The sequence below is a fragment of the Marmota monax genome, unplaced genomic scaffold (assembly GCF_021218885.2).
Source record: "Marmota monax isolate L192 unplaced genomic scaffold, Marmota_monax_Labrador192_F-V1.1 WCK01_AAM20220418_F8-fsc00021, whole genome shotgun sequence".
Taxonomy (NCBI): domain Eukaryota; kingdom Metazoa; phylum Chordata; class Mammalia; order Rodentia; family Sciuridae; genus Marmota; species Marmota monax.
This window is the reverse complement of record NW_026695228.1, coordinates 21,213,192-21,224,845: the sequence shown is the minus strand read 5'-3', so window position 1 is coordinate 21,224,845 and position 11,654 is coordinate 21,213,192. Positions and strand designations below refer to the sequence as shown.

The window sequence follows — 11,654 nt, the reverse complement described above, 5'->3', positions numbered from 1 at the left end:
CCAAGGCTGGCCTGGGAGGGGCCAGGAAACAGGAAACCCCCTTCCCTGGTCACGTGACTTGTTATTGTACTGTTTCCTCTGGGAGAACAGTGGGTTCCTCCAGACCTGGGGGTGGGGGTGGGGATGCATGTGTCTAGCTCCCAAGATGCGAGACCCTCCCCATCTCATCCTCTGAGCCCAGGGTCCCCCCATCTCCAAGGCTTGGATTTTATTTCCCAAGTCCCAAAGTGTCCCTCCTGTCCCCAGAGTGGATGCTTTTCATATGACTCCCCCGCGAACTTGCCTAGCTGTCCCTTCAGTGTCTGGGACAGCTGTTCTCACTCACTCAGGCACACATGGATCTTGGTTGGGTAACCTTGAGCAAGTGACGACCCCCCGCCTTGAGCCTCAGTTTCCTTATCTTTAAGATGGGGAATTGCAATATTTTTCTTACAACATCATGATGGGCTTTTTGTTTGTTGTTGCTGGGGATGGAACCCAGATCCACCACATGACAGGCAAGTACTCTACTATTGAGCCCCTGAGCTGCCCCGAGCCTGTCCTGTTTGTTTTTTTTTCCAGCAGTGGAGATTGAACTCAGAGGCGCTCTACCACTGAGCTACATCCCAGTCTTTTTTAAATATTTTTTTAGTTGTGGATGGACCTTTATTCTATTTATTTGTATGTGGTACTGAGAATCGAACCCAGTGCTTCATGCATGCTAGGCGAGCACACTACCAATGAGCCACAACCCCAGCCCCAGACATACCAGTCTTTTTGATTTTGAGACAGGCTCTTACTAAGTTGCTGAGACTGGCCTCCAACTTGTGATCCTCCTACCTCAGCCTCCAAGACGCTGGGATTACAGGTGTGTGTCACTGCACCAGGTTGTCTTGAGGTCTTAAAAACAAATTTGCATGTGGCCATCCAACATTTTCGGAAAACTGAACTGTAACACACACTCTTTTACCCTGTGACTTCTCTGGTCCTCCAACTCCACTTCCTCTGCCATCTCCGGTTTTTCCTCTGCTAATGCTGCATTTCCCAGAGCCTAAACGGTCTCCATATCCTGCCCATTTTCCTGCACCCTCCTCTAAAGGACTGCCTTCTGATTGAGTCCTAGAGGCACAGACCTGGCCTCTCTCCTCCTGCAGGGATGCCAGCTCTGCTCCCTCTAGGCTCTTTGGCTCCATGCTCTTCCCCACCCAGACTTCAGAGACAAAGATATAACTCTTTTCCTGCCAGCTCACACACCCTCCAAGTCTCCCCGTTGCTCTTGAGAGACATTTCAAGCTTCTCAGCCTCGCATGTAAGTTTCTTGCTGCCTACTCCCTTGCATTCCCCATGATCTAGCCACAATGCCTCCTCTACCGACAGTAGAAGGTTCTTGGGTTCTCCTTCTCAACTTTCCTGCACTCTGAGGTCTTTTGCCTGTGGTCTGAAATATCCTTTCCTTCCACCTGTGTTTGGTTTAAATTGTGCAAAGCCCAGCATCTGATTCTTGCCTCCGTGTCCCTGGGGAAGAAGACAAAGGTGGTGGGGAGAGAAATTACAATTCTCTGACTTGGGAGTTCCCAGGGGAACCGAATTCCCTCAGCCTCCGCTCCAGCCATATTAACCTGTTAGAGGCTCCATAACTCCAGGGCTTTTCAAAGTCTCTAAGCCTTTGCAAGGCAGAATAGCTTCCATGCTTTTCTTTTCCGGTAAATTCTTCGACTTTCAAAGTTCAGTTTATGCAGCCCCTCCTGGCTTATTTATTTATTTATTTTTGGGTACCAGGGATTGAACTCAGGAGCATTAAACCAATAGGCCACATCCCCAGCCCTATTTTGTATTTTATTTAGAGACACGGTCTCCCTGAGTTGCTTAGCGCCTGGCTTTTGAACTTAAGGATCCTCCTTTCTCAGCCTCCCTAGCCACTGCAATATACAGGCATGCGCCACCGCACCGGCCTGGCTTATTTGACCCTTTTATAAATAAGATTTTTTTGTGTGCATGTGGTGCTAGGAATAGAACACAAGTCCCCATGCATGGCAGGAAAGTGCTGTGCCACTGAGCTACAGTTAAGTACTTTTGGACGTATGCAAATGTATGCAAAACAGTGTCTTAATTAAGCAACTGGGCGGGGCTCGCCCACCTACGTTCGTGAAAACCCGCCTCACACTGAGACCCACCCCAGCTCCGTCAATCATCGATGGCCCCGCCCCCTCCTCACTTCCGCCCAACTCAGTCTCTCTGAGTTTATCACGCAGCACTCTAGGCCCTCTGCAGCCCCTTCCAACCTATCATAATAGAAGCGTTGACCAGTGTAGTCTGATTCGACCCGAAACACAAAAGCTCCGCCTAATCTTGCTTTAGCCAATCATATTTCGTCGCTTGCTCCCAGTTCAGCCTATCACATTTCAGATCCCTCTCCACTCCAGTCTATCACACGCTAAGCCCCACCCCTCTAGCACCGTCACAGCCTATCAGCTTCCAAGTCCTGTTTATCCTTTCTGAGTTTCATCTCTCCGCTTGTTGTGAGGTTAGCTGAACCACATTTCCCAGGAGGCATCGCGGCTGCGCCGCCCTACTTCCGGCTGCGAAAATGGCGACTTCCTAGCGAATCCGTGACTGACTTGGAGAGAGGTTCAGGCTACGGTGAGTAGAAGTTGGGTGGTGAAAACGTGTGGAGCTCTTCCCTAGAGACTCAGCTTCCCCGGCTCCAGAGGTCCAGCCTGACTCCTTCCCTGAGGCTTCTGGCTTCTCCTGCGGCCCAGGCTCTGTCCTTGCTGCAGCTGAAGCTTTGTCTTCCTGGGCGATGGACGGGGGTGGGGCTGCAAGGCGCGCAGACCCTTCCAGGAAGCCCGCGCCCCCTGTCCAGACGGGCAGGCTGTTCCCAGGGGGACTGTGGGGCACAGGTCCGCGCCCCGTCCTTCTGCAGACACCCCCCGGGCCGCCCCGCTCCCACGGGCGAGAGAATCCCAGCAGTTACATTCCTCTCTTCACCACGAAGGTTCCCGGGTCAGGTAACAGAAGACTCAGTCTGGCTTAAGCAAGAAAGGGAAGTTAGTGGCTTATGGATTGCATTCAAAGCATAGCTGAATGCCACTTCAGGCAGGCTCTCTTTTCCCTCTCAGAGGCAAAAGGGGCTCTTGGCAGCTCCCAACATCTACCTTCCCAGCTCTGCAATCCCAGCAAGGGCCTCTTTTCCCTACTGCCTCTATCAGAAGTCCCAAATGTGCCTCTCACTGACCCATATTGGTCCTTTGCCCATCTCTGAAGCATTCACGGTGGCCAAAGAACTGGGACTTGGTCATTAGTCATGGTATCCCTATGGGTGGAGGAGGGAAAACAAGGGAAACTGTTATCTTACTGTATTTTATTTTTATTTATTTATTTTTAATATTTAGTTGTTAATGGGCCTTTATTTATTTATTTGTGTGTGGTGCTGAGGATGGAACCCTGCCACAGTGTGGCTGGGCACAATCAGGAGCCACTTGTCAAAAGAAACTAACTTTATTTTTAGAACCACACACGCCAAACAAAACAGCCTCTCAGGAAAAACCCTCAGAGCCTCAACTGCCACCACCGGCTTTCCCCAAGCCTCTCTCTCCAACACAAGCTTCTCTCCACCTCCCACAATCCTCCTGCTCTTGAGGCCAATTGGCTGGGTCACGTGGGCGGAGCCAAAAAAGTCCCCGAATGAGCAGCTCTGTGGTCTGAAAGGGCAGGGAAACAGCCCAATGAGCATCACCGCAGAGGAGCCAATCAGCTAGATGTTGCTGGGGCCGCTGTGAGCCAATCATCAGCCGGCAGCTGGAAGTTTGCTGGGGCCCCTTCGGCTGTGGCTCTCAACAGAACCCAGTGCCTCACACATGCTAGGCAAGTGCTCTACACTGAGCCAGGACCTCAGCCCTGTTATCTACTGGATGCTGGGCTAATAGGTTTGGAAGGGATCCAGTCCACAGCTGAGTAAACTGAGTCCCTGAGAGGAGAGACTCTTACAGTAGTAGAGTGGCTCATGGCCTGTGTTCCTTCTTAGTAACCAAATGTTTTTAAAACTCTAAGGGGTGGATCCTGGCTTCCCCCATCCCTGCACCATCCAGCCACACAGGAGCCATGGAAGTGGTAGAGCCCAACAGTCCCACTGAGGAGGAGGAGGAGGAGGAGGAAGAGGAGGAGGAAGAGGAGCAGTCTGCAGAACCTCGGCCTCGCACCCGTTCCAACCCTGAGGGGGCTGAGGATCGGGCACTGGGGGCCCAGGCCAGCGTGGGTAGCCGCAGTGAGGGCGAGGGTGAGGCGGCCAGTGCTGAAGATGGGACCCCCAACCCTCCAGGAACTGGCCCCAAGCCCTGGCAGGTGCCCCCACCAGCCCCTGAGGTCCAGATTCGAACACCAAGGGTCAACTGTCCAGAAAAGGTGGTAAGTTGGTGGTGTTGGGCTGAAGGACCTTTAGGTTAACATTCTTGCATTTTGAAATTTACTGTGCACATATGGTCTGTGTATCAGTTTCTTTGGTTGCCATAGGTTACCACAGACTGGTGGCTTATAACAGAACTCTTAACATTTTTTTTGATAGTGAGGATTGAACCTAGGGGCACTTTATTTTTGAAACAGTGTTGCTAAGTTGTTGAGACAGGCCTCAAGCTTGTGATCATTTCACCTCAGCCTCCTGAGTCACTGGGATTGTAAGTATGTGACCATGCCCAGCTCCCTCCCCTTTTTTAAAATTTTTGAGACATGGTCTCATTAGGTTTCCCAGGCTGGCTTTGAACTTGCCATTTTCCAGCATCAGCCTCCTGAGTTGCTGGAATTACAGCGCCCAAATGACCACAGGGATTTATCTCCTTCATAATTCTAGTCTGGAATGGTGCCAGCAGGGCCGTGTCCCCTCTGAAGGCTCTAGGGGAGGCTTTCTCTACCTCTTCCAGCCTCTGTTGGCTCTAGGTGTTCCTTAGTTTGTGGCCATATCACTCCATTATCTGCCACCATCCTTATGTGGCTTTCCCTTCTATTTCTCTGTGTCTTCTCTTTTTCTGTTGGTTACAAAGACATTTGTCAAGATAATGTAATCAATCAAGATTTCTTCTTTAATTTTATCTGCAAACACCCTAATTCCAAAGAAAGTCACAGTCTGGGTTTCAGCAGGAGCTGGAGACATTTTTTTTTTTTTTCCAGTCCTGGGGATGGATCCAGGGTCTTTTGCTAGACAACTGCTCTACCCCTGAGCTTTACTCCCAGCCCTTTTAATTTTATGTTGAAACAGGGTCTCACCAAGTTGCTTAGGCCTTTTAATTTATAATTCTCTGGTCTGGCCACCCGAGTAGCTGGGATTACAGACTTTGGCCACCACACCCTCTGGACGTGTCTTTTGAGGGGAATAGTGTAACTCACTGCACTCTTATTGCCATGTTTCTGCTTTGAACATTCTTTCATTCATTTATTTACTCGTCAGCCTGGACCCTCAGTCCAGTGTTCTTCCCCTGATCCATTACCTTCTAAAGTGAATAGCTTGGCTTTAAATTGGGGGTCACCATGCCACCTTGTTAGACTACACTCCTTGGAGAGGGCCAGCAGTGTGGTGGGACCTGGTGTTAATATTATTTTTTTTTTTTGCCCTCTTTTTTTTTTTTCTTTTTTAATTAATTTGTTTAGTTGTAGTTGGACATAATACCTTTATTTTATTTATTTATATGTGGTGCTGAGGACCAAACCCAGGGCCTCACATGTGCTAGGTGAGTCCTCTACCGCTGAGCCACAGCCCCAGCCTCCCCGTCACTGCCCTCTTTTAACTCCCTTGCAGATTATCTGTCTGGACCTGTCCGAGGAAATGTCGCTGCCAAAGCTGGAGTCATTCAATGGGTGAGAAGATATTTTGTAGCTTGTACCTGTGGCCATGTCTAGAAGAGGCCAGCTGTTAAAATATGGGGCCTCCACTTTAGACTTGCCCCACCCTGGTGTGGCCTCAGGCCTGCAGTATCAGAGTAGAAGTGATAGTAGTAATGATGTCCGTGGCCCAGTGAGGCTCTATTCTAAGTGTGAGGGAGCTGTCGGACATCACCTGTGTAACAGCAACACCTTGGAGACTCTGAGAAGAACCAAGTGACTTCCCCAAGGTCTCAAGATAATAGGGCAGGACCTGGATTCACACCCAGGCCTGACTGACCCCAAAATACGTTCCCAGAGCCATGTGCTACCAGGTTACAGGGCCTGGGTGGAGCCCAAGGGCTCCTGGGAGATGCTAAGGATGAGCCCCTAGGAGCCGGGTGTGGTGACGAGGCCTGTGCTCTCAGCTAGTTGGAGGGCTGAGGAATGAGGGTCTTTTGAGCTCAGGAGTTCAAGACCATGCTGGGAAATAGACCCAGACCCTGCCTGTGGGAAAAAACAAACAAGACAAGGTGAAGCTCTCTCCACTCTAGCACCCATGGCTGAGAGAAGGTCTCCCAGGCCTCAGCGATGACTATGAGCCTGGCTCCAGAGGTCCAGCCTGACTCCTTCCCTGAGGCTTCTGGCTTCTCCTGCGGCCCAGGCTCTGTCCTTGCTGCGCTGAAGCTGCCACCTTCCTGCCACATGGCATGCACCCCAGGACCCTATTGCAGGCTGAGGGGACCCTGATCGACTTACTCTCTGTGCCTTCCCAGCTCCAAAACCAATGCCCTCAATGTCTCCCAGAAAATGATCGAGATGTTTGTGAGGACAAAGCACAAGATCGACAAGAGCCATGAGTTCGCGCTGGTGGTGGTGAACGACGACACGGCCTGGGTGAGGTGGGGCGGGTGCTGACCCCGGGCTCCGTGGGGACCAGGTCCCCACTGAGCCCCGTGCCTCCCTGTAGCTCTCCGGCCTTACTTCTGACCCCCGCGAGCTCTGCAGCTGCCTCTACGACCTGGAAACGGCCTCGTGCTCCTCCTTCAGTATCCTTTGTGGCCGTTGTCCTTGGGGGGGCCTCCTTCCTGTCCCCTCTGGGCCCGCAGGGCTGAGCCACGGAGGGTCTGCTGAGTAGCTCAGATTCAGGTCCCAGCTGCGTAGCGACAGGTTGGGCAGGTGACCTCTCTGCCTGTTTCCCCATCTGTAACGTGGGACACAAAACTGACCACGCCTTGGGCTTCAGCATCCCCAGGCTGACACGCTTCAAAGTCTGAAACTTGATGAGTGCCCACATGGCGGCCACAGGTGGAGAAGTCCACCCTGACCTCCTGGGCACAGTCACTGTCAAAATGCAGGCTCCAGGTTGTGCATAATAGGTGCGAATTTCTTGTTCAGACTTGGGTCGCATCGCTGAGGACCAATCTGATATTAACATAACAGATATTCCCAGACTTTAAAACTACGAAAATCTAAAACTCTTCTGGTCCCAAGCATATCAGATAAGGGACACTCAACCTTTAACAATACAGAAGCAGCAACAGATGATTTGGACTCGGGATTTCCAAGATGCATTCACACGGGGAACACTTTGTGCAGCACCAGGTGTACAGTTGGAGTCTCTTTAACTTGTACATAGTGCATTTCATGCTAATCTGAACATTAAAGGCTCAGGTGTGACCCAAAACTTAAATAGAAAATGATCTCCATGAATTAAAAAATTGATGCATGTTAGGAGAACAGAAGTGAGACCCCCCCCACCCTTGTGGCTCTAATTGTGAGAAGAGTGGCACCAGCCCTGAGGAAAAGAGGAGCTTTCAATCACCAAGGTCCTTCAGGGGTCCCATGTCAGCATTTTATTTTGTTATCTGTGCTGAGAAGAACCAGGCTCAGAGAAGGGGAGCCACTTGCCAGGGACCCACAGCCTGTCTGGAGGGGTCTGGGCTCTCCCGACATTAGGATCACGAGAAGCCACCTGCCTCTGACTGTCTGAACAAAGCCATTGGACTTCTCCTTAGCATCCCCACCAGATCTGGAAGGGCTCTTCAGCCTCATGTAAGTTATCCACCTTCCAAGAGAAGATCCTGGGCTGGGGTATGGCTCGGTGTCAAAGCGCTTGCTAGCATGTGTGAGGCCCTGGATTCCGTCCCCAGCGCTGCAAAAATACAAAAACCAAACCAAGCAAACCAAAAGAGATCTTTCTTGGTCAAAACTCGGCAGCACAGAGATAATCCAGGGGTCCTACAGCCTGCCCATGCCTGGTGCTGCCCGCAGAGTTGCTCATTTATTTATCTGGGAACATTTTCTGCAAGGGACATACTTCCTGGAGTCTTGCCCTCTGTCTCCGTGCTGTGACTGCCCCATAGTGCTCCACACTAATTATTTCCACCCAAAGGTCAGCAAAGTTTTTTCTGTGAAGAATCAGTAAATATTTTCAGCTTTGTGGGCAGGCCAAGGTCCCCGTCACGGTTCTTGCCCTCTGTTGCTGCAGGTGTGGCTGTGTGTCAGGACAGTTTAATTTAGGGACACTGAAGTTGGAAATTTCTTGTTTCCCTGTATTATTGAATATGATTCCACTTTAGATTCCTTTTTTTTCTTTTGGTACTGGGGCACTCAACCACTGAGCCACACCCCCAGCCCTATTTTGGAGACAGGGTCTCACTGACTTGCTTAGTGCCTCGCTATTGCTGAGGCTGGCTTGGAACTTGCAATCCTCCTGCCTCGGCCTCCTGAGCTGCTGGGATTACAGGTGTGCGCCACCACACCCAGCTACCACTTTAGATTTTTTAATCACTTGAAAAGCTTGTAAAAACCATACTTCCCCAGCCGGGGTTCAATCCCCAGTGCTGGGTGGGGGGCGGGATCTGGTTCCCATGGAAGCAGTCCCTGGCCTGATGGGAAGCCATGTGTCAATAGGCAGGTCCAACCCAGAGCCCTCAGGTGGCCAGCACAGGATCTGGCCTTGTAATCAGTGAAGCATCCCTGGTGTAGCAGGAGAGACCAGGCAGGGGCGAGTCCAGGGAGGTGCTGGGGGTGGAGGAGAGAGTATGGGATGGCTCAGAGGGAACAGTGAGCTCAGGAGGGGCCAGATGGGCCCTGCATGCCCAGTGAGGAGCTGGGCTCTCCAGAGGTGGCAGGAGGGCTAGACCCCAAAGCATGCTCTGACCCATTCCCCTCCTGGCTCTGCAGCCAGCAGAAGACAGAGCTGCCAGTCACGGAGAACGTGCAGACCATCCCACCCCCGTATGTGGTCCGCACCATCCTTGTCTACAGCCGCCCGCCCTGCCAGCCCCAGCTGTCCCTGACAGAGCCCATGAAGGTGGGTGAGGCCTGGGAGAGGGAGGGACACCTGCAGCCAGGACGGAGGGTGAATGCTGGGGGGGATTCCTGACCACAGGCTTGGGGTGCTTAGAAGGGTACTCCTGGAGTCTGAGGCGGACGTTGGGGTGACCTGAGCCCACAGTCTGTCCTCTCCCCGGCAGAGAATGTTCCAGTGTCCATATTTCTTCTTTGATGTTGTTTACATCCACAATGGCGCCGAGGAGAAGGAGGAGGAGACCAGTTGGAAGGTGAGGGGCGGTGGCAGGTGGGTGGAGTTGGGATATCTCAGCACCCTGAGCCCTGGAGCCCTGGTCCAGCTGGGTGGTGGCCATCAGTCAATCAACAAGCATTTGCCACTCCTCTGTGATCAGCTGGTGGTGACTGAAAGTTGTGGGGACTGTTGGGACAGTGGCTCCAGGAATCTCGGCCCCGCCCAGCTCATCCCAGCTTCCCCGGCTTCTCTGTCTTCCTGATTTTGCCTTCCTGTGCCCTCTGCCTGGCACACCCTCCTTCTTCCTAAGCTCTGCTGACCCTGCACATCTCAGTCCTGAACTAACGGGGACCTCACTGGCCACTCTGAGCATTTGTTTATCCGACTCAGTGGAGGAGCTGAGACCAGCACCTGCTCAGACCTTTACCCAGATAAAGAAATCCCTCCCGTGGGAAGCCTTCCCCATCCTCAAGAAGGATCTGCGTGCAGGCTGGGCAGAGCCCTCGCCTGGGCTGGGAGAACTGTACCCCCAGCACTGCCAGAGACATTTAAATAGATAGCTGGGCAATTTAGGAGGTTGAGGCAGGAGGATCACATGTCGGAGGTCAGCCTCAACAGCTTAGAGAGTCCCTGCCTCAAAATAAAAAAAATGAAAGTGGCTGGTGATGTCCCTTGGTGGTACAGCAGCCCCAGGCTCAGTTCCCAGTACCACACACAGAAAGAAAAAGACGAGCGTGTGGGCTGGGGTGTCATCTGACCGCTCTCTGTGCTGGGGGATCCTACACACCTAGGACTGAGACCTCTTGGGTGGGTACCAGCGGGTGTGCTTTGAGCTTGGCAAACTTGTCTTCACTCTTCGGATCCCACCCCAGATGTCTCTTCCTTTGGGAAGCCTTCTGGGGACCTGGAGGGTGGATCAGGATCAATGTCTGCCTGAGTTGTCGCTCACTGCCCCCTACAGGACATGTTTGCCTTCATGGGCAGCTTGGACACCAAGGGTACCAGCTACAAATATGAGGTGGCCCTAGCGGGGCCAGCCCTGGAGTTACACAACTGCATGGCCAAGCTGTTGGCCCACCCACTGCAGCGACCGTGCCAGAGCCATGCCTCCTACAGCCTGCTGGAGGAGGAGGAAGAAGCCACTGAGGTTGAGGCCACCGTGTGAACTGTCACTGTGCATCTCAGCCTGGTCCCCGGAAACTCTTGGTCTAGAGTGCTGGTTCTCAAACAGCTTTTGGGGACTCCCAGGGGTTCCAAGAGGTACTCAGGGCACTTGGCAGCCCTGGGAAGAAACCCAGAATTCCAGGAGGCCCTTCAGGAACTCTGGGCACGCATTCTCCATGTTTTCTAGCCCACACCCACTCCTAGTTGTTCCATTATAACCTTTGTTCTGTATGTGATTTTTGTCATCAAAATAAAAATCTAAGAATCCTTGGCCCCGGTCCACAATAATCTCGTGTTAATTGGGATCAACTCTGTTGGAAGTGACAGAGACCCACCCATCAAGCAAGGAAGAGGGTGAATGGCTTCTTTCTTGTGGATGAGAAGCCAAGGTGGCACCTTCAGGCTCAAGGGTGCCTCAGTGCTCCCTGCCACCGGAACTGCCCAGCTGGTGTCTAGTGTGCCCCGCTTTCTTTCTCCTCAACCCGTGGAAAGGGGTGAGGTAGCTCCCACCACTTACTAAGTCCCAAAGCAGAGAAGTGAGGGTTGTGAGCTCCCTGACCGGGTTGGGCCTCTCTGGGTCAGGAGGACTTCCTTGAAGCCGGTTGTGGTCCAGGGTTCTGGGATGCTGATTGGCCAGGCCAGGGTCATCCTTCCTGGAACAAAGACCAGGAGCTAAGGTGGGTGCTCCCTAGCGGCGGGAAGATAGGAGAGGTCCACTGAAGTCCACTCAACCATCTTCCCCGGATGATGCAATTGTGAGAAGTTTATGGACCAGATTTTCTCAGCTCCACATAAAACAAAAATAACTTATTGAGCAACTGCTTTTCCTCTTTTTCAGCACTTATTAGGCACCTACAGTGTGAGGGCTTTGTGCTGAAATGCCCCTTTCTTTCGTTACAGTTGTTCTCCCATTTGGCCGAGGGGAAAGTAAGGCCCCATCCTCCACAGTCCGGACTCCCGACTCTGCTGGGAGGGAACGGCGCTGCACGGCTTCTAGGGCAGCAGGCTGGGAACCAGCCTCCCGAGTGGGGGCTGCGCGCTAAGGGCAGCCGCCGTGGCCGAGGGTTCCGAGCGCCCTGGCGCCCCGCGGCGGCTTCCCCAGCTCCGTGATGGAGCGCTCCCGGGAGGGTGC

At 52.6% G+C, this 11,654-nt stretch overlaps 1 protein-coding gene across 1 annotated transcript; it reads left to right on the top strand.

The window, feature by feature from the left end:
• The first annotated feature begins 2,467 nt into the window (after positions 1–2,467).
• Positions 2,468–10,793, top strand: Babam1 (BRISC and BRCA1 A complex member 1). Its single transcript, XM_046437270.2, has 9 exons — positions 2,468–2,619; positions 4,030–4,383; positions 5,765–5,823; positions 6,603–6,723; positions 6,797–6,875; positions 7,857–7,881; positions 9,016–9,145; positions 9,309–9,395; positions 10,320–10,793. Exons 2-9 carry the CDS (start codon positions 4,081–4,083, stop codon positions 10,521–10,523), a joined length of 1,008 nt encoding a protein of 335 aa, XP_046293226.1. The 5' UTR covers positions 2,468–2,619; positions 4,030–4,080; the 3' UTR covers positions 10,524–10,793.
• Positions 10,794–11,654: the final 861 nt, after the last annotated feature.

What these genes read in the sequence shown, in the direction of transcription:
- Babam1 (XM_046437270.2), top strand. Translation starts at nt 4,081, where the DNA reads ATGGAAGTGGTAGAGCCCAACAGTCCCACTGAGGAGGAGGAGGAGGAG. An exon ending in GAAGGGCTCTTCAGCCTCAT is followed by an intron (nt 7,882 to 9,015) that starts GTAAGTTATCCA and finishes CTGGCTCTGCAG; the next exon opens with CCAGCAGAAGACAGAGCTGC. An exon ending in AGGAGGAGACCAGTTGGAAG is followed by an intron (nt 9,396 to 10,319) that starts GTGAGGGGCGGT and finishes TGCCCCCTACAG; the next exon opens with GACATGTTTGCCTTCATGGG.